Raw genomic sequence first — 21653 nt, forward strand, 5'->3', positions numbered from 1 at the left:
GGTATTTTTAAAAAAGGCACGTTTATTCCATTACAATGATGCTTTTCCAAGAGAGATCAGCACGGGTCAGCAGTACCTGTCCGCTAACGATGCCCACAGGGAGCTCAACATACCAATCTATATGATAGGTGCCTGTTAAACCCTCTCTGTACATTATCTACTTGCTTCACAACTCCCCACCTCCCTTCGCACCCTGGTTGGTCCCATCAATGACGTTTCTAGCATTGCATAGTTATAGGGGGCTCACCTGTCACCGTGAGGGGTGGGCGGGATAGACTAAGCGGTCCTCCACTCAGGTGGTTAATTAATGTTCTCCATTTTGCTTCACAGGCCAAGTAGGGCGCCTGCATATACCTTGTCAGGTGCTCCGTAGCCACAATAGCTCACAGTCTCTGTTGCCACTGCATGGGTGGTGGGCATTCTGGTTTTGCCAATGGAAGGCTATGGTTAATTTTGCTGCTTGAAGTCATTGTAGGCACATGTGGCATTCATCCTTGGACATTTATGTTAGGTACCCTGATATGTAAAAGAATATCAGTAATGTCAACCAAAAGACATCCTGGCCTTGGGGAGAGAGGAATCTCCTTCACGGAGGCCCGCGATGCATTGTGATGAAAGCCAGAGATCCCTGGAAGCCATAAAAGTGATTTACCTGCTTTCAACCAAGACCATCACCATCGGGACAGGGATCCTGAGGACCACGTCCGAAGCAGGTAAGACGGCCAAAGTAGCTGCGGAGATTAAGAAATACAACCTTGCCATGCTTGGCATCAGCGAGACCAGATGTACACAGTCCAGACAGCAACGTCTGGCTCCAGGAGGAATGCTACTGTATTCTGGACATGAGGAGGAGAATGCCCACATACTCGGATTAGTACCGATGCCAATGCCAGCCGCCAACTGAGCTCTAATTAGATGGGAAGCCCAGGATCCCAGAATCATCACAGGGACTTTCCTCGCAAAGAAACAGAGGAGCAACATGCATGTAATGCAGTGTCACGCCCTTACAAGTGACAGCAAAAATGAAGAAAAAGAACAGTTTTACAACAGACTTCAGTCCATCATGACGAAATGCCTGGAGTGAGACATCACTATACGGATGGGGGACCTCAATACCAAGATTAGAAGCAACAATACTGGGCACAAAGAAATCATGGTCAGCTGTGGCCATGGCGACATGAACGAGAATGGCTTGAGTGAGACATCACTATATGGATGGGGACCTCAACGCCAAGATTAGAAGCAACGACGCTGGGCACGAAGAAATCATGGTCAGCTGTGGCCATGGCGACATGAACGAGAATGGCTTGAGTGAGACATCACTATATGGATGGGGACCTCAATACCAAGATTAGAAGCAACAACACTGGGCACGAAGAAATCATGGTCAGCTGTGGCCATGGTGACATGAACGAGAATGGCTTGAGTGAGACATCACTATATGGTTGGGGGACCTCAATACCAAGATTAGAAGCAACAACACTGGGCACGAAGAAATCATGGTCAGCTGTGGCCATGGCGACATGAACGAGAATGGCTTGAGTGAGACATCACTATATGGTTGGGGGACCTCAATACCAAGATTAGAAGCAACAACACTGGGCACGAAGAAATCATGGTCAGCTGTGGCCATGGCGACATGAACGAGGATGGCTTGAGTGAGACATCACTATATGGTTGGGGGACCTCAATACCAAGATTAGAAGCAACAACACTGGGCACGAAGAAATCATGGTCAGCTGTGGCCATGGCGACATGAACGAGGATGGCTTGAGTGAGACATCACTATATGGTTGGGGGACCTCAATACCAAGATTAGAAGCAACAACACTGGGCACGAAGAAATCATGGTCAGCTGTGGCCATGGCGACATGAACGAGGATGGCTTGAGTGAGACATCACTATATGGTTGGGGGACCTCAATACCAAGATTAGAAGCAACAACACTGGGCACGAAGAAATCATGGTCAGCTGTGGCCATGGCGACATGAACGAGGATGGCTTGAGTGAGACATCACTATATGGTTGGGGGACCTCAATACCAAGATTAGAAGCAACAACACTGGGCACGAAGAAATCATGGTCAGCTATGGCCATGGCGACATGAACGAGGATGGCTTGCCGATATCTGTGCCCTGAACTGTCTGGTGTTCTGCGGTAGTGTAGTCCCACACAAAAGAATACACAAGGTGTGTCCCTATCACTGCCTTTGGCAGCGATATTTGCAGTTACTTTATCTGCATCTACTTTAATGGTAATAGAGAGCAAATGTCAAATGGTTCTAATGCCTTCCTCAAACTCACCAACTTTTGTTATCCACAAGGAACTTGGCCTAGGGTGTTAGATGATATTTTGCAGATGTGGCCTCTTCTCTTATGGTTATTGGTCTGGCTATGCCCTGAAAACGTGTTAACCGTCTTTTCTCAAAGATCGTTTGGCTTTTAATCTTATGTTCAGCACACCTTGACTAAACTATGTAAAAGCAGTTTTAGTAAATTAGGTTGACCTGAAATGTTTAACAATCCTGAACTAATAGCCAAAGGAGATATTGTCTCGACCAAGACCTCTTTAAGGACAACACTATGGTGTTCCCTCCCCTGGTGTTCCCTGCCCCCCCAGAATTGCTATTTCCCCAGTAAAATGAAAAGTAAACATTCATTTACAGACAACCCAAAAGCATATGTGGTGTACAGCTTGGAGCGGCGATGGGTTGCACTTGCAGACCAGTGCATGAGGGCCGAGTCTGTACCCTGCACCACTGGATGAAGAGGCAGGAGGCCCATCTCTTAAGCCTGGCACCCCCACCCAGAAACCCCTCCCCCTCAAAGCCAAACAATTCCAGTTCAACGCCGGCCTACGAGGGAGCATTCCGTGGGTGGTCCTCCTGCTCCAGTGCGGCCAGGCCATATCTTAAAGCATTTCTTGTCCCTACCCCCTGATGACTCATTTGTATCGCACTGGCATTGGCCGCCACTCGAGAGCCGTCTCAGCTCCTCAGCCTCCTGTCATTGGCCGCCACTCGAGAGCCGTCTCAGCTCCTCAGCCTCCTGTCCCACTGGTCCCCTTTGTCAAGAGTAGGAGGTGTTTACTGTAAGTCATGCAAGCCGCCAAGCCATCTGTCTTTGTTGCGTTATTCCCCAGGGCTGAGTCTCTATGGCACCAGAGCCATTCTCGACCCCTTAGGGCGCGGGCATAAGCCATTATTCGGGCGGCTTTGGTGCCAGGCCTTCGTCAGCACATTCCTCAGCATTCATCCCTCTGACAGCCTCAGTCCCACTAGCACAACATAGCCCTGTTTATGGTTGCGTGCGACATCGATTATCTTGTTGCTCTTCCAAGGGGCCTGGTGCATTGTCCCCAGTACGTGAGTGGCTGGGTATGATATCAATCGTAATGCCGAGGAGGGAGGCCGCTCCCTGGAAGTCTGAGACACTATGGTGTTTGTTGCCCAGTTCAAAGGTGAAACCAAAGGGACATGTCTATCTGTAGCATATGCCACAGTTTCTTAGCATCTGAGTTATGGGTCGAAAATGCTCCTCTCCTCTGCAGCATCAGTTGGGAAACGTCCTGGAAGATTGTGCACAAGTAGTCTTGAAAGTTCACCTCTTCTGCTTTCTTAGCATGTTGAAAGACTTTCTCCTTTTCTAAGAAATAGTGGAGCATGATACATTCATCTCTGGGACTCCGATTATCTCCTAGAGAGTAGAGAGTAGAGAGCATGCCCCCTACAAAGGATTGAAGGTTTCTGTAGGAAAGTAGGATCTACTTCTTATGGTTACCCCCACTTTTTGCTTCATGTGGTACTGTTATTGACTAGTTCAACTGGGATTCTGATAATCAGGGCCCAAGTCCATCTACTTTACCCCTTAACTAGTATGTCATGTACTAAGGGACACTCCAGATTGGATATTGGGGTATCACTGTCAGCCCCTGGTATATGGTACCCATGTACCCAGGGCGTAGGTACCCCAGAGGCCTCCCATAGGCTGAAGCATGTATTATGCCACCCATGAGAGGCCATGCAAAATGGAACCTACATGCCTGCCATTGCAGCCTGTGTAAGCTGGTGCATGCACCACTTACTTAAGATGTAGGTTTACTATATCTAAGGGTCACTACATTTAACACCTATGCCACCCCTATAGCAGGCCTTAACATTCCTGAAGGCAGGGTGCTTGGTTCTAAGTGAGAGCGTGCCACTGCATGAGCAGGACACCCCTGCAGCCTACGGAGTCCACTCTCCCAGGTTGTTAGTATTACAGCAATTTACTACATATAGAGTTGCATTATGCAACCGCGTGATAACCAACTCTAAAATGGCTGAAAGAAGCCCTATTGTGTTTGGTGTCAAACATTGTGGAATCATACCCCTGTGGGAAGTATGATTCCACCCATCAGAAGCGTCCTTCATGGCGTCACTGGCCTATCCTGTTCCAGCCTTCTAGTCCTGGTCAGCCCAAAATGGTTGCTGCTGACCAGAGACACATTTCTGCCCTCCTGCTGCTGAGCCAAGCTTGAGCAGAGGAAGGCAGGACAATAGGCATCCTGTCATAGGGAGGTGTGACTACCTCTCAGACAGGATTTAGTGTATTTGGGATGGGTGGTTGCGCTTGCCAGCGACAGCAAGTCTGCATGAGGGGCACATTTGGTGTCCGTATGCATAGTCCAGTTCAAACTAGTCCTAGGAGCCGTTGGCTCCTACTCTGGCACGAAACTGGACAAACGACATGGGAGTAACCTCCCCTCTCTCCAGACCCTCTCCTGGAAGGGTCCCCTGAATCTGTCCAACCCTCTCCTGTGGGTACAAAAGGGCTTACCTGGCTATAGGACCCTAGATTCGACATGGACAAGATTCTGAATCAGAAACCTCTAAACTTCGACTGTGTGGACTTCGTTTGGGTCCGACTTCGTCTCCCTCTGAGTCTGAAGCATCGTCTGTGCCTGTGCACCATACAGGATCCGTGCAGGAGAAGTGGAGCATCAAGGACAACTGAAAATATCTCCCTTAGAGTGAAGGAGTCCCTCTCCTGCAACTGCAGGCACCATATCTCAACTGACCGGTTTGCTGCTCCTGAGTTCTTACAGACTCCAAAGGCTCCAGCAACGCAGGAGGTGGGTTTCCAAGTCCCTCAAGGTCAAAGCTGCCCTCTTACCAAGTTTGAGGTCAGAATCCCTCGTGGGTGCTGCATTGCCCATACCCCTGTGCACTGCATACTTTTGCAAGTGTATATGCTTGTTGGCATTTCCAAAACAAGAGCACTGGGCTCCAAGTAGCCACAACCTCTGGCACCATTTCCTACAAAGAACTCCGGCCTCTTCGCACCAAGTACTCCGTGGGCTGCTGCTTTGTGAAACTGCTCGAGGTCCCCTCGCAACTCTTGTGCCTCCGGCCTGTGGGTCCTCTTGAGGTGCTAATCTGTTTTTCTTGGGCTCTCCTGGTTGCTCCAGACCTGCTCTGACTCCCCTGTGTTTGGTGAGTCTCCTGGACCTTCCTGGTCAAAACCGTAACCTTCCTTGACCTCCTGCGTGGGTTGTCGTGCCAAGGCTTGTTGGTGTTCCAGCCGGACACTGACTCCTCAGCACCCGACATCCTTCGTGGGACTGCTCGCATCCGGCTCCTGGTTGTCCTAGACGTCTCCTGGTCCTTGTGGCTGCATAGTCAAGAACCCCCTCAACGCACCTGAAGCACCCGACATCAGTGGGCATTCATCTACCGAGCCCCTGGTCGCTCCCAAGTGACCCAGACTCTGTCCCCTCTGCTTTCAGGTACTCTTCATCAAGAGTCCACCTTTGGATTCCGACACACACTTCTCTTCTTCCCAGCAGTGGCTCTTCTTCGAAGTCCTCAATAGAGATCAGCGGTGGTTTCCGACGCCACTTCAGACATATGCACCCGGCTTCCCTGGGATAAGTAATTCTGGTACCACGGTATCCACGGTATCCACGGGTGGGTTGGATCTCTAACTTCCTAAGTTCCACTGGGTTTCTTCAAAGTCCACTTAGAAGGGTCTTTAAACCTTAAAACTGCAACCTCAACTCTACATTAGAATTGTACGTCGCACGCGGTCGTTTTCCCACACTGCACCCGTCCTCCGTGGGGTCCCTACTTACTCACCTTGGGTGGTTCCTCTGGGTCCCAGAGATTCTACAACCTCTAGATTCTGTCTCGACTCGAGTCATGGTTTTTATACCACTATTTTAGTATATGGTTTAGGCTTCCCCTGGAGACCACTGTGTATTAGTGCTATTTACTATTGTTTCTGTGCTACAGTGTTATGTGCTTTGCGAGTATCTTCGTGTAGAAGATACTGTGTCGTACTTAGAGTATGTTATAGTGATAAATACATATTTCTATAACTACTGTGTGGTTCTCCTTTCATTTAACCAATACAATAAGGTTGAATTCTTGTAAAACAAGCTGCTTTACATTCCTTCAAGACTAAGCCTGAAGGCTTCTCTACACAGTTACCACTTGGATAGCGTTCTAAGGTTATCTTTGACTCTAAAATTACCATAGGGTTGTTTGGACTCGTACAGGGTGCCCACTTTAATTAGTGGACAGCATATACCAGGTAAACTTCTCACAGTTACTGTCCAGGACCTTCTCGCTCAGTCCTCGAATACAGAGGTTTTCTTCCCTTGACACATTTTCGAGGTCTTCCAGTCTCTTGATGGCATTATTGTGCTGGGCTTCCAATGCAGTACATTTCTCAGCAGTCATGGTGTGTGTTGTCTCCACCACTTCGAAGCGCCCCTCCACTTCCAGGATGCGTTGCCCCACTAAGTGAACATCTGTTCTCAGGTCATCTATTTTTTGCGCCCAGATCTGCCAGGCCCTGCATGAGATCTTGCCTCAACTTGTTGTGCAGCTCCACCTTAAAAGTGTGGAGACTATCCAGCAGGTTGGTTTTAGAAAGCGCCATGTCAGGGTTGGGGGTGGCACTTCCGTTAGATGTTGGCCCACTTTCGAGTTTTCCAAGTATGCAAGAAACGCCCTGTAAGTTGAGTTTTTTTGGGGGTCGGGCTGAGGGGCATGTGGGAGACCCCCTCCCCACCTCCGGGTCTGGCTCCTTTGGCACGGCGCAGCATCTGGATGGTGTAGGTTAAGCTTAGCAGCCTTTGCTTTAACCGGTCTTATTGGGGGCTCAAATGTGCCACCAATTTGTGCTCTCTGACTGGATGACGAAGCACTCCCTTTCAGCAATTGACTCTCTCTGGGCAGCGGGGTCGAACTTTCCAGGCCTACTGTAGGAGATTGTACAGATATACACTGAAATAGCATTTTTACACATGAGGATAACACTTAATAACTTGAATGTCCAGATAAATGTTATGTTATGTTATTGTAAATTTCTAAAGTGTACCTTCACCTGCAGGCCTCTTGGCGCTGTGTTTTAATTCTGGAGTCACCTGTGAAGAAGTCCATGTCTAACTGCAAGGCTGGGTAAAAAGCCAGGTCTTCAGCTTTTTTCTAAATTGCAAATGGTCTGTTTCTCATCTCAGAGATGTAGGCAGAGAGTTCCAGAATTGGGGTCCTGTACTGAAAACGCGTCTGAATCTGGGGCTACCAGTAGATTCATGTGCATGGATCTTAGGGTGCGCTGTGGGGAGTATTTGTGAATTCTTGAGGATATATACTTGGGACTTGTGCCGTGTATAGCTTTGAACAGGATGCATCCTGTTTTAAACAGTTGCATCTGGTTCGACAACTGGATTCGGAATGCTGTAAACCATGTTGCCCCTGAAACTACAATCCTAGTTAAAAGAGGTTTGAAAACCGCTCCATGGTACGGACCGGACATCAAACGTGTAAAGATTAAATGTAGGAGAAGTGAACGGATTTGGAGATCCGATTACAGCAAGGAGCATAAAGCGGAATACAATTTAAGCTTAGAACTTTATAAAGAGGCAATCATATAAGCAAAGTGTGCCGACTTTACTGCAAAAATAGCGGCTGCTAGAAACTCCTCCAAGGAACTCTTTAAATCTGTTCAACTGCTAGCTGAACCACAACAGGCTAATCACTTTAGACCGGATCAAGACTTCTGTAACAAGCTGGCCACCTTTTTTTAAAATAAAGTGCAGTTGATCTACAACGACCTTCTCAATTGCCCGGTGCTATGGCTGGCTGTAATACTCCACTTATGGAGGAGAGGACAGCCCACTGTCAGCTAACCTGTTTTAAGCAGCTATCTCAGGAGGAGGCTAACCATTGCCTTCGTTCCATAAAGTCAGGTTCACCGACTGACTCCTGTCCCCCAGCCACAATGCACCTTCTCTCTAGAAACATTTGTACACGTTGAACCCCACTTTTAAACCAAGTCATTGAAACCGGCATATACCCTTCCACTTGGAAAAAAGCTTGCATCAGGCCACTTCTCAAAAAGCCAGCCCTTGATCCCACTGAAACCAAAAACTATCGCCCAATCTCAGGGTTACCACTAGTAGCTAAAATTCTTGAAAAAGCCACTAACAAGGAGCTAATACAATACCTAGAATTCAACAACCTGCTTGACCTGACAGAGCATGGCTTCAGGCCTTGTCTTTCTACAGAGACAGCCTTGATAATGGCCACAGAGGAGATACAGAAGGTGATAGATGAGGGGGGCAGAGCGGGACTCATTCTCCTGGACCTATCAGCAGCATTTGACACTGTAAATCATGCGGTGTTAGTGCATCGGCTGAGGAACTTGGGAATTGAGGGTGCCGCGCTGGCCCTTCTCTCCTCCTTCCCAGCGGAAAGAGTGCAGAACATCCACTGGGAGAGCCTTTAGTCCTACATCTTCCACCTCCCACGCAGAGTACCTCAGGGCTCCGCTCTGTCACCAACGCTCTTTAACATATATGTCGCCCCACTGGCCAGTTTTATCAGGAAACATGGATTTCTCGTATGCAGACGATTCTAAGGTAATAATATCGATATCTGAACAACCTGAGACCGTGGCCTGCAGTTTCCATGCCTGTTTGATGGAAATTATGAGCTGGATGAGCAGTAATTTCCTCAAAATAAATACTGACAAGACTGAAGTCCTGCAGTTTGGCAAAGGCCTCCCACTCTGGACCAACACCTGGTGGGCGTCTGAGGCGGGTGAATGCCCTCGTCCATCCTCCAAAGTTAGGAATCTTGGAGCGATCTTTGATGATCCGCTCAATTTCTCAACCCAGGTCAACATTTTGACCACCTGCTTCTTTCTTCTGAAAAGTTTGCGGAAGATTTTTCCCTTTACTCCGCAAGAACTACAAAAAACTGTTGTAGCGCTTTTTCTTTCAAAACTAGATTATTGTAACTCGCTCTTTATGGGTATTGATTAGTGTCAGATGAGGAAATGACTATCAAAATGTCGCTGCCCGACCGCTGCTAAACATTCCGAAAGGCCATTCCACCTTGGCTGGCATAAGGACATTACACTGGCTCCCCGTCCAGCAAAGAGTGGAATTTAAGGCCCTCTGTCTGGTGCACAAAGCTCTATATGGGGGGTCTCGGAGGAAATCCAGAAGGTGTTCCCATGGTACTCCCCCGTAAGAACCCTCAGATCCACAAACTCGAGCCTCATCCACACCCCAAAAATCCACAGAGCAAGGTGCGGGTCGGACACTCTCTCGTTGTGCTGCCAAGTTATGGAATAAACTGCCACCCATGAGGCGGCTCCAATCTAATCGGTCCATCTTCAGGAAATCGCTAAAAACCTGGCTGTTCTCTTCAATCTAAATCTCTGGAGTCAGGTGACTCCGTTCCCCCCCATTTACCCACCCAGTACCAAGAGGCCACGCCCTAAACATGGAGCGCTGCTTCACAGGAAGCCAGTGGAGCTCTTTCAGCAGCGGCCTGTTATGACAGTTTATGATACTTCTGGCGGCTTGATTTGGTATCTGCTGCAGACGGTATTTCTGACTTTGCTTGAGGCCAAAGTAAATCGCATTTGCAGAATCAATTTTTGATCAAAGCAATAATGATTTGGATGTTGGCCCCCTACTGAAAAACCTTCTGATTATTCGCAATTTCTGAAGTTGGATGAAACATGCAGAGGTAACCGAGCCGATCTGCGAGCTCATGGAAATATCTGAGTCGATCTGTATGCCTAGGTTCTTCATCGGATTCTTTGAGTAGGTGCATGGCCTAGCTCCGGGGGCCAGTGCGCAGGGGTTTGCATTTGGGGATGATGATTTCACTTTTTTCAGAGTTCAGTTTTAATTGATTATTGGTCATCCAATTCCTGATGAATGGCGTGGTATTCCTAAAACTCCTTGGAGTTTGAGTCATCGATGGAAAAGATCAGCTGCATATCGTCAGCGCAGTTGTAGACCTAAACCCCCAACTGACGAAGCCTAAATATGAGGGGGCGAATGTAGATGTTAAAGAGCAGCGGGGATAGAGAAGAACCCTGCGGTACTCCACAGCTCTAATTAACAATGCCGGATTTGGAGGGCAAAAGCCACACTGATTGCTTCCGGTGCTCTAAGAAGGATTTAAACCAACTCAAGGCCGCCCCTCTGAGACCGCAGCAGCGATACGTTCCAGCAGTATATCATGGTTGACGGCATCGAAGGCTGCAGACAGGTCCAGGAGAATCAGGGCCTGAGTGCAGTCCTCGCCCACCTTTCCTTTTAGATCGTCCATGACGGATAGTATGATCAATTCGGTAGAGTGGGAGGGACGAAAACCTGCTTGATGGGAATCTAAAAAATTATTTCCTCTGTAAAGGTGCTATATAATTAGGCTATATGTGTCTCCAGTAATTTAGCCTCAAAGGGAAGAAGGGATATAGGCCTGTAGTTGTCCAGCTTCTGGGGCCAATACCTGGCTTTTTTTGTAGCGGAATTACCGCTGCTTCTTTAAAGCCTGACTGCACAGTCCCTTGGGCCTAGGATAGGTTCAGCAGGGCAAGGATAGTCTCTGGGAATGCCGTAAAAATTCATTTTTGTATTTTGGGGGGAGGACCAACGACCCCGCCGCCGCCAGAGCCAACCTGCACGAAGGGATGAAAGAGGTAGCCGAGTGGATGACGACCAGCCGCCTGAAATTGAACTCAGACAAGACTGAGGTCCTCATCCTGGGCTCTTCCCCCTCCGCCTGGGACGACTCCTGTTGGCCTCTAGCCCTGGGCACCGCACCCAAACCGACAAACCGACAGACCACGCACGCAACCTGGGCTTCATCCTGGACTCCTCCCTCTCCATGACCAGGCAAGTCAACAACGTCTCCTCGGCATGCTTCAACATCCTACGCATGCTACGAAAGATCTTCTGGTGGATCCCCACCGAGACCAGGAAGACCGTCACCCAGGCCCTCGTCACCAGCCGACTGGACTACGGCAACGCCCTCTATGCCGGTACCACCGCCAAGCTCCAGAAGAGACTCCAGCGGATCCAGAACGCCTCAGCCAGACTCATCCTCGACATCCCACGAACCAGCCACATCTCCGGACATCTGAGAGACCTGCATTGGCTCCCCGTCAACAAAAGAATCACCTTCCGCCTCCTCACCCACGCACACAAAGCCCTACACGACCAAGGCCCGAGCTACCTCAACAACCGAATCAACTTCTACGCTCCCAAACGCCACCTCCGATCAGCCAACCACGCCCTCGCCGCCGTCCCCCGCATCCGAAGAGCGACAACAGGAGGAAGGTCCTTCTCCTACCTGGCCGCCAAGACCTGGAACTCCCTCCCGACTGACCTGCGCCTGACCCAAGATCACCTCTCCTTCAGGAAGAAGCTGAAGACCTTTCTGTTCGAGCAGTAACGGCACCCCCCTCCCCCCAGCGCCTTGAGACCCTACGGGTAAGTAGTGCGCTCTATAAATGTCTTTGATTGATTGATTGATAGGGGCAGGGGGTGGGATGCATATTTAGTGGGGCCAGATTTTACTTTATTCAGGAGTTCAAAGAGATGTTCTTTATTTAGGCAGGAAAAGGAGCCATCACATTGAAGTTGGTGTTTCCTGAAAGTTCTTCCACATCCTTGTGGCTGGAATGTATAGATTCTTGGAAAGGAGTTAATCTACATTTAAGAAATTATTCTACACAAATACCTTGAGTAGAAATACACCAGAAGTGCTTAGAACCGTCTGGGCCTGACAACCGAGCCCTATCATTACCGCAGCTTCTCATCCCTAGAGGGTTACAAAGAAAGAGTTCCACATGAAGCTCTGTGGCTGATGGTATCCAGTTTAACACTTTTCTGTTGCTCTCGCCCTATTTGGAACAACTTGGTTGTGAAATACTTGAGGTTTTTTCAGAGTTTCTTCTCAAGCAAATTGTAATGATGCTTGGGGTTTTGAAGGCAGTGATTTGGTTTAGATTTTGTGCGATTGGAATGTGTCCAGGAATTCACCTACTATGAAAACAAAAGACGCCCAAGGACCCACCTGCAAAGGGATTAAGGCCCCATTTATGTATTGACATAGAGGGTGAACACAGTAAACTGGCTACTCTCCGCCCCCCAGAACACCGGAGGTTAACCCGCCTCATTGGGTTACAGCTGGCGTAGCCTCTTCTGGTTCTGCCCGCAGTAAACTCTATCTCTGTGCTCCATCCACCGCCAGAGACTCACTTGTCTACACGGGCAGTTGTCCTCATCTGCATGTGTGAGACCTCCACAAAGTTCTGCGTTTGTAGCTGACTTTACTTTACACAGAATGCGTCCTGGTGCTCGTTAAAAACGCCTAGACTGATGGAAAGTGTCAGACTTGGCGAGGGGCTACTTGTCCGCCTGAATATCCACGCAACAGTTGCACTTCTATGTAGGGTTCAGAAGACTGCGGAAAAGCACTGGGAGCTGCTGGAAGACTCATGCTTCGACTGTTTAAGAGCGGCAGAGTACTGACTATTCTGATGCAGCCCAGAAATGTGAAGGCTTCTGGGAGTCTCCGCTAGTGGGCAGCGGGGACAATGTAATGTAATGTAATGGACACTTATATAGCGCTCCTACCACTCCAAGGAGTATCTTGGCGCTCGGTTTATCATTTCTCAGAGGGAGTATGTAAATTGACGCCTCTTGTTGTAACCACTGGTTTCTTAACCACACCTTAAACATAGCAAAGTGTTTACGACCTTGAAAGCCAGACAGATAGAGTTCTAAGGGTGTGTGGCAGTGAAATCCTGTACATTTGCAAGAGGGTTTATGTGTGAGAGTTGGTGAGTGTGAGAGAAAGCAGAAGATTCGGATTTAGGGAAATGATGCCACGCAGACTATGCAATGGCTGTGATTGGCACAATCTGCCATAGGTCCATCGCACGGAACGCCAGTGGGAAGCAATATATATCGTCCAATATATGAATGCCAAAATAAGGAGAGTACTAAAAGCAACGTATTTGTTAAACACTAGCACCACACCGATTCTATCTCTTCTGGAAGGGCAGCCGTATAAAAAGAGAAACACAGATTCTATCTCTTTTGGAAGGGCAGCTGTATAAAAAGAAATACACAGATTTCCAAGTTAGGAGGCACTCCACCTTTATCCACAAATCATAATACTGTAAACAGGAAATGGTAAATATTGGGTATTATGCGCTGAAATACTTATTTTTCCTTGGACGCTGGAGCTGTACAAATGCTGTTTTCAGCTTCGGCTATGGTCTGTGCCCTTCAGTGGTCCAGAGTTTAAGCATGCACTTGTCCCGGATAGGCTAGGCCCTCTCCTCCTCACCCCGCTCCTGCTGGGAGATAACAGTGGCCCTTCTAGTTATAAAAGTTATATGCTGTATGACATCATCGGCAATGAGCTGTTATTCCTGATTGTGTGTTCCATTGATATTGGAATTGCTGGGCCTGTGTTGGGATTACATTCGATTGATTTGGCTGATCTGTAATTCCTAAAATCAGTGCTGAACCAAATCTTGTTGTTAGTTAACATGTTCACCTTATGGGAATTCACTTTAAAGATTCTATATCCGTTTTACTTTTGGTAGTTGATCCTGTTATCCCTTTTCCAAATTGTAAATACTGCTTCCTACAACATGTAGATGCTTATAGTGGGTACCAGAGGACACAAATAATCTAAATGTATTGATATTGGCATTTTCAACTGCCTTTAGAAGTATACCCCTTCTTAGTACTTCCTGAAAGAGAACCTCAAGGTGAATGACAGTGTTTCTTATTGACTCGAAACACGAGTAATTCCCTAGTAATGTACATAACATTAGAGTTAAGTCGATGACACCGAGTTCATGTCGGCTGGTTTAGACTTGTCTGTCCTGTGGTGGAAACGTTTGCCTGTCGAATATTCTTCTTTTGATGCCAGTAATTAACCCGTCTTTTTCCTTCTTTCAGGAACACAGCTATTATTGTGCCAGCAGTCCTAAAACCTTGAAGTTGGCCCTTGACAAGTCACTAGAAAGGCAAGAAAAGCTGCTTGAAAGTATACAACATGCTGTAAGACGAGAAAAGCAACTACGTGCTCAAGTTTCAAACCTCCTAAGGCAGCTGGAGATGCAAGAAATTTCGAGTGGAGAATCTGCTGGCCTGGATGAGAATGATTCAATGAGTGATGACGAGTCAAGCCCGGTCGAGCAGAACACAGCACTAAGAGCAGAATCGCCACTCCTGCAGGGAAGCCCGGAATCATGTCAGCAGGGAAGGCCGAAGTCAAGAAGTGCCGAACGGGGACATCTGGAGCAGCATCAGCAAATAAGTAAAGAATTGTATCCAGTGGAACGAGAACAGCCGAAAAGGAATGCCACCTGCCGGCCGAAAAGGCTCAAACGATTACGTGACGATGGGAATGAGCTGGACGGGGACCAGCAAAGGCATAAGGAACTAAGACAGCTAGATGAGACACCACCCTTAAATGAACCTGTGTGCTCACCTCCGAGGAAGCAACAAGCGATAAGAGACCTGAGCCAGCGTGACAGTCATCAACCAACAGTGGCCGAATCTGGCCAGTTAGATGAGACCCCATCCTTAAATGAACCTGTATGCTCCCCTCCGAGAAAGCAACAAGTGATAAGAGACCTGAGCCAGCGTGACAGTCATCAACCAACAGTGGCCGAATCTGGCCAGTTAGATGAGAGCCCACCCTTAAATGAACCTGTGTGCTCCCCTCCGAGGAAGCAACAAGTGATAAGAGACCTGAGACAGCGTGACAGTCATGAACCAACAATGGCTGAATCTGGCCAGTTAGATGGGAACCAACCATTAAGTAAAGAATTGTGCCAGTGTGAGGATAAAGACTTTATGATAAGAGAATTGAGCCCGCTGGGAGCCAACCAACCTGTACTGGAAGAATTGCGCCAGCTGCATGGAAACCAACAAGTAATAGTCCAATTAGTCCAGCTTGAAAGGGTCCAAACAATAAGTGAACATTTAACCCAGTTGTCTGAGAATCAAGCAGTGAATGAAGTACTACAGCAACTGAGGAGGACCCATCAAAGTGAAGAATCCCAAAATATGGAAGAAAACCAACCTATCATTTTAGAATTAAGTCAGCTGAATGAGAAACAGTTAGCTAGTGAAGAATTCTGCCAGCTGGCAAAATATCAACCGGCAGCGGAAGGCTTAGACCCACTTGAGGGGAATCAAGCAATGAGTAGCGACTCAGCCCACCTAGAAGATATCCAACCAATAAGTGATGACTCGTACATGCAAGAGACCAAACAACCAACGATGAAAGCATCAGGCCATCTTGATGGAAATCAAACCGTGAGTATCGATGTTGCCCAGCATGCAGAAAAGCATGAAATTAGCAAAGAGTTGGGTCTTCTGGAAGAAAATCAAGGCAGAATGGAAGAAACGGCCCAGCTAGAGGAGAAACCAGCAGTGAGCGAAGATTGGTGCCATTTGGAACCGAGCGGCACTACAAAAGAAGAATCAGGCCAACCAGAGGAGAACCAACCAATAAATAGAGAATGGTGCCAGGTAGAGGGGGGCCAACCAATCACAGAAGAAGCAAGTCCGCTGGAGCAGAGCCAGCCAGGGAGTGAAATATGGTGCCAGTTAAAGCAGACTCCAGCATCAATCAAAGAATCCTCCCAACTTGAGGGACACCAGTCAATGAGTGAAGAATGGGCCAAGGTACCTGAGCAAGCGATTGAAGACTCAAGCCAGCTGGAGGTGAACGAAACAGAAGGAGAAGATTTATCTCACATGGAGGACAAGCAAACAGTGAGTGTACATTGGCATCAACTGGAGCTTAATAAGCCAGAATCAGTACATGAAGTGGAATCCCGCCTTACGGAGAACAAATCTTGGATGGAGGCGCAGAGCAAACTGAAGGAGCACAATACAGACACTGGAGCATGGAGCCATTTGGAAGCAAACCGTGCACAGGTTGAAGAACTCTGCCTGCTACAAGGACAGCAATCAACAAGTGCTGCATGGTGCCAGTTGGAGGATAAGCAACCAACAATGCAAGAATCCAGCGAACTGAGTAGCAACCAACCAACCAGGGAAGGTTTGGAAAATGTGGAGAAAAAACACCCAGAGGGTCCAGTATTGCACCATTTAGATGAGACCTGTCCACGGAGTGATGAATTGAGTAAGAGGGAGGAGAACCAATATGAAGAAATTAGACTAATGGAGGTGACCCGCTCAGTGAGCAAAGATTTAGTCAACTCAGATCGAAAGCCACCAGCGAGTGAGGCAGTGAGTCAGCAAGAGGAACACCAGCCTCTCACAGGGGAACAGGGAAACCAGCCACCCCATGAAGTTTTGCTTCATCTGGAGGAGACTTGTCCCATGAGCAAAGAAGTGTGTGATGAGGAGGAAAATGAGCATGTGATGGAAGAAATCGGACCTGGGGAGGCAAGCTACTTAGCAAGCAAAGATTTAGTCCACTTTAAGGAAAATCAGACATTAACTAAAGAAAGCTCTGAGATGGAGGAGTACCAGCCCGTCACAGAAGAGCAGAGCCAGTTGGATGCAAACCAACCAGTAAGTGAAGACCTGTGCCAGCAAGAGCAAAGCCAACCTATAACAGAAGAACCAAGACTGCTGGAGAGAGACCAGCCATTAAGGGAAGAAGTGTGTCAGAAAGAGCAGAGCAAGCCAAGTGAAGAAGATCTGAGCCAGCTGGAAGGAGATCAGCTAGTAAGTGAAGAGATGTGCCAGCCAGAGCAGAACCGGCTCAGGGTAGAAGAGACGAGCCAGCTGGAGGGACACCAGCCAGTAAGTGAAGCATGGTGCCAGCAAGAACAAAGCCAGGCAATTGAAGAAGAGACGAGCCAGCTGGAGGGACACCAGCCAGTAAGTGAAGCATGGTGCCAGCAAGAACAAAGCCAGGCAATTGAAGAAGAGACGAGCCCGCTGGAGGGACACCAGCCAGTAAGTGAAGCATGGTGCCAGCAGGGACAAAGCCAGCCAATGGAAGAAGATCCGAGCCAGCTGGAAGAAGATCAGCCAGTAAGTGAAGAGATGTGCCAGCAAGAGCAGAGCCAGGCAAAGGAAGAAGAGATGAGCCAGCTGGAGGGTGACCAGCTAGTAAGTGAAGAGATGTGCCAGCAAGAGCAGAACCGGCTCAGGGTAGAAGAGACGAGCCAGCTGGAGGCACACCAGCCAGTAAGTGAAGCATGGTGCCAGCAGGGACAAAGCCAGCCAATGGAAGAAGATCCGAGCCAGCTAGAAGGAGAGCAGCCTGTAAGTGAAGAGGTGTGCCAGCAAGAGCAGAGCCAATCTATCACTGAAGCACCAAGCCATCTTGAAAAAGACCTGTCATTAAAAGAAGAATTGTGGCAGCAAGAGCAGAGCAAGCCTACTGTAGAATATCCGAGCCAGCTGGAGGGTGACCAGCTAGTAAGTGAAGAGTGGTGTCAGCAAGAGCAGAACCAGCCGATGGTAGAAGACCTGAGCCAGCTGGAGGGAAACCAGCCAGCAAGTGAAGAATGGTGCCAGCAAGGGCAGAGTCAGCCATTGGTAGAAGATCCGAGCCAGATGGAGGGAGACCAGCCAGTAAATGTAGAGGTGTGCCAGCAAGAGCAGAGCCAGCCGATGGTAGAAGAGATGAGCCAGATGGAGGGAGACCAGCCAGTAAATGTAGAGGTGTGCCAGCAAGGACAGAGTCAGCCATTGGTAGAAGAGATGAGCCAGCTGGAGGGTGACCAGCCAGTAAATGTAGAGGTGTGCCAGCAAGGACAGAGTCAGCCATTGGTAGAAGAGACGAGCCAGCTGGAGGGACACCAGCCAGCAAGTGAAGAATGGTGCCAGCAAGAGCAGAGCCAGCCAATAGCAGACGAGACGACCCAGCTGGAGGGTGACCAGCCAGTAAGTGAAGAGTGGTGCCAGCAAGAGCAGAACCGTCCGATGGAAGAAGATCCGAGCCAGCTGGAGGGACACCAGCAAGAACAAAGCCAGCCTAGGGTAGAAGAGCCGAGCCAGCCGGTAGGAAACCAGCAGCCAGTAACTTTAGAATGGTGTCAGCAAGAACGAAGTCAACCTATGGTAGAAGAAGCAAGCCAACTGGAGGGGCACCAGCCAGTAAGTGAAGAGTGGTGCCAACAAGGGCAGAGTCAGCCAAAGGTAAAAGATCCGAGCCAGCTGGAGGGAGACCAGCCAGTAAGTGAAGAATGGTGCCAGCAGGGACAAAGCCAGCCAATGGAAGAAGATCCGAGCCAGCTAGAAGGAGAGCAGCCTGTAAGTGAAGAGTGGTGCCAGCAAGGGCAGAGTCAGCCATTGGTAGAAGATACGAGCCAACTGGAGGGGCACCAGCCAGTAAGTGAAGAGTGGTGCCAGCAAGGGCAGAGTCAGCCATTGGTAGAAGAAATGAACCAGCTGGAGGGTGACCAGTCATCAAGTGAAGCGTGGTGCCAGCAAGAACAAAGCCAGGCAATTGAAGAAGAGACGAGCCAGCTGGAGGGACATCAGCCATTAAGTCAAGAGTGGTGCCAGCAAGGGCAGAGCCAGCCAATAGCAGACGAGACGACCCAGCTGGTAGGAGACCAGAGTGTAAGTGTAGATTGGTGCCAGCAAGAGCAGAGTGAGCCTATCACAGAAGACCTCAGCCACCAAGTGGAAAAACAACCAGTGAAACAAGAATTGAACCAAGAGGAGGGTGACCTAGAAATGAGTGAAGAACTGCGCCAGTCAGAGGAGATCCAACCAACAGTGGAGGAATCCTGCATGGTGGAAGAGCAGCAACGAGCGAGTGAACGATGGTGCGAGTCAGAGGGGAAGCAGCAAATAGTTAATGAATGTGGCAATCTGAGGGTTAAACCAGCAATACGTGAAGATTTATTCCAAACGCAGGAAAATCAACCAATCCGTGGAATACCAAATCACCTAGATGTCAGCCAGCCAATAAGTGAAAGATTTTGTCAGCTAGAGGAGAACCAGGCACTAAGTGAAACATCTTTCCACTTAGAGGAGAGAGAGATACTGGTGGAAAAACCAACTCGGCTGCAGGAGAAGCAGCCAGTGAGTGATAAATCATTTCATTTGGAGAAAGGTGCACCTTTCACAAAAGAAGTAATTCAGTCGGAAGTAACGCAGTCAGAGAGTGAAGAATCATTCCATCTGGAGGAAATGCAACCAATGATGGAGGAACTGATCCGTCCAGCTGAGACCCAGATACAGAATGAAGACTCCGTACAGCTGGAGGAGAAGCTGCCCATTATTGAAGAATTAGGCCAACCCGCGGAGAACCATCCAAAACAGGCATTCCCGCTTGAAGAGAATCAGCCATTGGTGGAAACTGTCGGCCAGTTGGAAGATGAACAGTCGGCTAGTGAGGAATTGTTCCCACTGGAAAAGAGCCATCCAGTGATGGAAGGTTTAGGTCCGTTGGAGGAGAACCTGCCTTTTAGCGAAGAATCAGGTGAGCTGGAGGAGAACCAAGCAATACTAGTAGATTTAGACCACCACACGGACAAGCAAACTATGAGTGAAGAGACTTACAAGGTTAAGGACTGCCTGCCAGTGGCTGTTGAACACTCTCAAATGGAGAACCGCCAGCTGAATATAGCGTCAAGTCAACAAGAGGGAATCCAGCCAATAGACGAAGGACCAGTTTCCCTCACGGTTAACAAACCTTTAAGTGAAAAATCTGAAATGCAGCTGGAAAGCCAACCACTGCCTGAGGAATTGGGCTGCTTGGAGGACACCCAACATAGAACTGAAGAGTTTGTCCGCTTGAAGGATTCTCAACCTATAATTGAAGAGTTGGTCTGCTTGCAGGAGACTCAAACCGGTACTGACAATTTGATTTGCCTAGAGGAAACCAAACCAATGACTGAAGAGTTGGTTTGCTTGGTGGAGACACAACCAGGTACTGAAGGCTTGATCTGCCTAAAGGAGAGTCAACCAACAACTGTAGAGTTGGTCTCCTTGGAGGAGGCCCAACCAATGACTGAAGAGTTGGTCTCCTTGGAGGAGGGCCAACCAATGACTGAAGAGTTGGTCTCATTGGAGCAGGCCCAACCAATGACAGAGTTGGTTTGCTTGGTGGAGACACAACCAGGTACTGAAGGGTTGGTCTGCCTGGAGGAGAGTCAACCAACAACTGTAGAGTTGGTCTGCTTAGGGGAGCCCCAATTAATGACTGAAGATTTGGGCTGCCCAGAGGAGGCCGAAGCGGGTACTGAAGAGCTGGTCTGCTCGGGGGAGACCCAACCCATTACAGAGGAGTTTGCTGACATGCTGCAGGAGCTCTTAGGTAATATCCATCAGTCTGAGGAAGAATGTCGATCTCCAATCTTTACTGTTTATGTAGGAAGTGAGCACTTTTAATGTTGCATGCTTTTTGTATAAAAGGTTGAAACTTCATAGAATTTAAAAGCCTAGAAAAATAACCTGTACTCGGTTAATCTCTGTTCACATCCTTGGGCAATATCCTGGCTCGGTTTCCTTAAGATGTACTGATATGTAAGACTCTCAGACAATCCTGCTGCAGCTGCTGCATCCTAGTAACCCTTTGAGTGCCATCAATTGTTTTTTTTCTGTTTTTGGTGCATTCCGTTGAACTGATATCAAATGGACCCCTGTGCTCCAGCACCCTTTAGTCGTTGCCAACAGATGTCAACTGATGTACATATCTTATTATAGCACTGAAATATAAGCGCTTGGATTGTCTACTTCGTGCTCTGAACTCACCTTTCCTTCCCCACAATGACCGGTCGGTCTTCTCTGTCCTTAGTCTCCTATTCTCCACCTCTGCCTGTACTCCCCAAGAATCATCTCAGAGTGCGTGTAATGTGTGCTTACCCTTTTTTGGGGATGGGGATTTGCTTCTCTCTATCATCTTTCCAACGAAGTCAAGCTGGACGTTTAGGACATAGCTTTCCTAAAATTCCAGGTTAATCACTGTAGCCTTCACAGCATGCAGGGTGGAGCGTTAAAAATGCCACAACATTCTGTGTCTGGTTTGCAGCTATTGGTTCCACCCTTCTCAGTTTAGGTTGTAAAGTTGTGTGCTTTGCAGAGAGCCTCTTTGGATTCATGATACAAAATGGGTTTTAGGACTGTTTTTCTTGAAACCTTTCAAGAATGTGCATAGACATTGGCATCCAACCATAGCAACCTTTTATCCGCAATACAGTTGTTCACTTCAATCAGTCAATCAGGGTTTGAGGAGTTCTGGTCCATCAACGGTGGTGTGGTTGAGTCGAAGAGCCAGGTCTTGGGGTCCTTCCTGAATTAAGGCAGTGAAAGTGATTGCCTTAGGGGGTGGGGCAAGGTGTTCCAGGTCTTTGCTGTGAGGTAAGAGAAGGATCTTCCTTTAGCCGTGG

At 48.4% G+C, this 21653-nt stretch overlaps 1 protein-coding gene across 3 annotated transcripts in view; it reads left to right on the forward strand.

Annotated features, from left to right (window-relative positions):
- Positions 1–21653, forward strand: part of LOC147663832 (uncharacterized) — a 141628-nt gene that overhangs the window by 40195 nt on the left and 79780 nt on the right. For all 3 annotated transcript variants that reach the window (XM_086950172.1, XM_086950171.1, XM_086950173.1), the window contains exon 4: positions 14272–20581. In XM_086950172.1, the coding sequence (XP_086806298.1) occupies positions 14272–20581 (6310 nt within the window). The remainder of the gene's footprint in view (positions 1–14271; positions 20582–21653) is intronic.

This window comes from Lissotriton vulgaris, unplaced genomic scaffold (assembly GCF_964263255.1).
Source record: "Lissotriton vulgaris unplaced genomic scaffold, aLisVul1.2 SCAFFOLD_1872, whole genome shotgun sequence".
Classification (NCBI taxonomy): Eukaryota; Metazoa; Chordata; class Amphibia; order Caudata; family Salamandridae; genus Lissotriton; species Lissotriton vulgaris.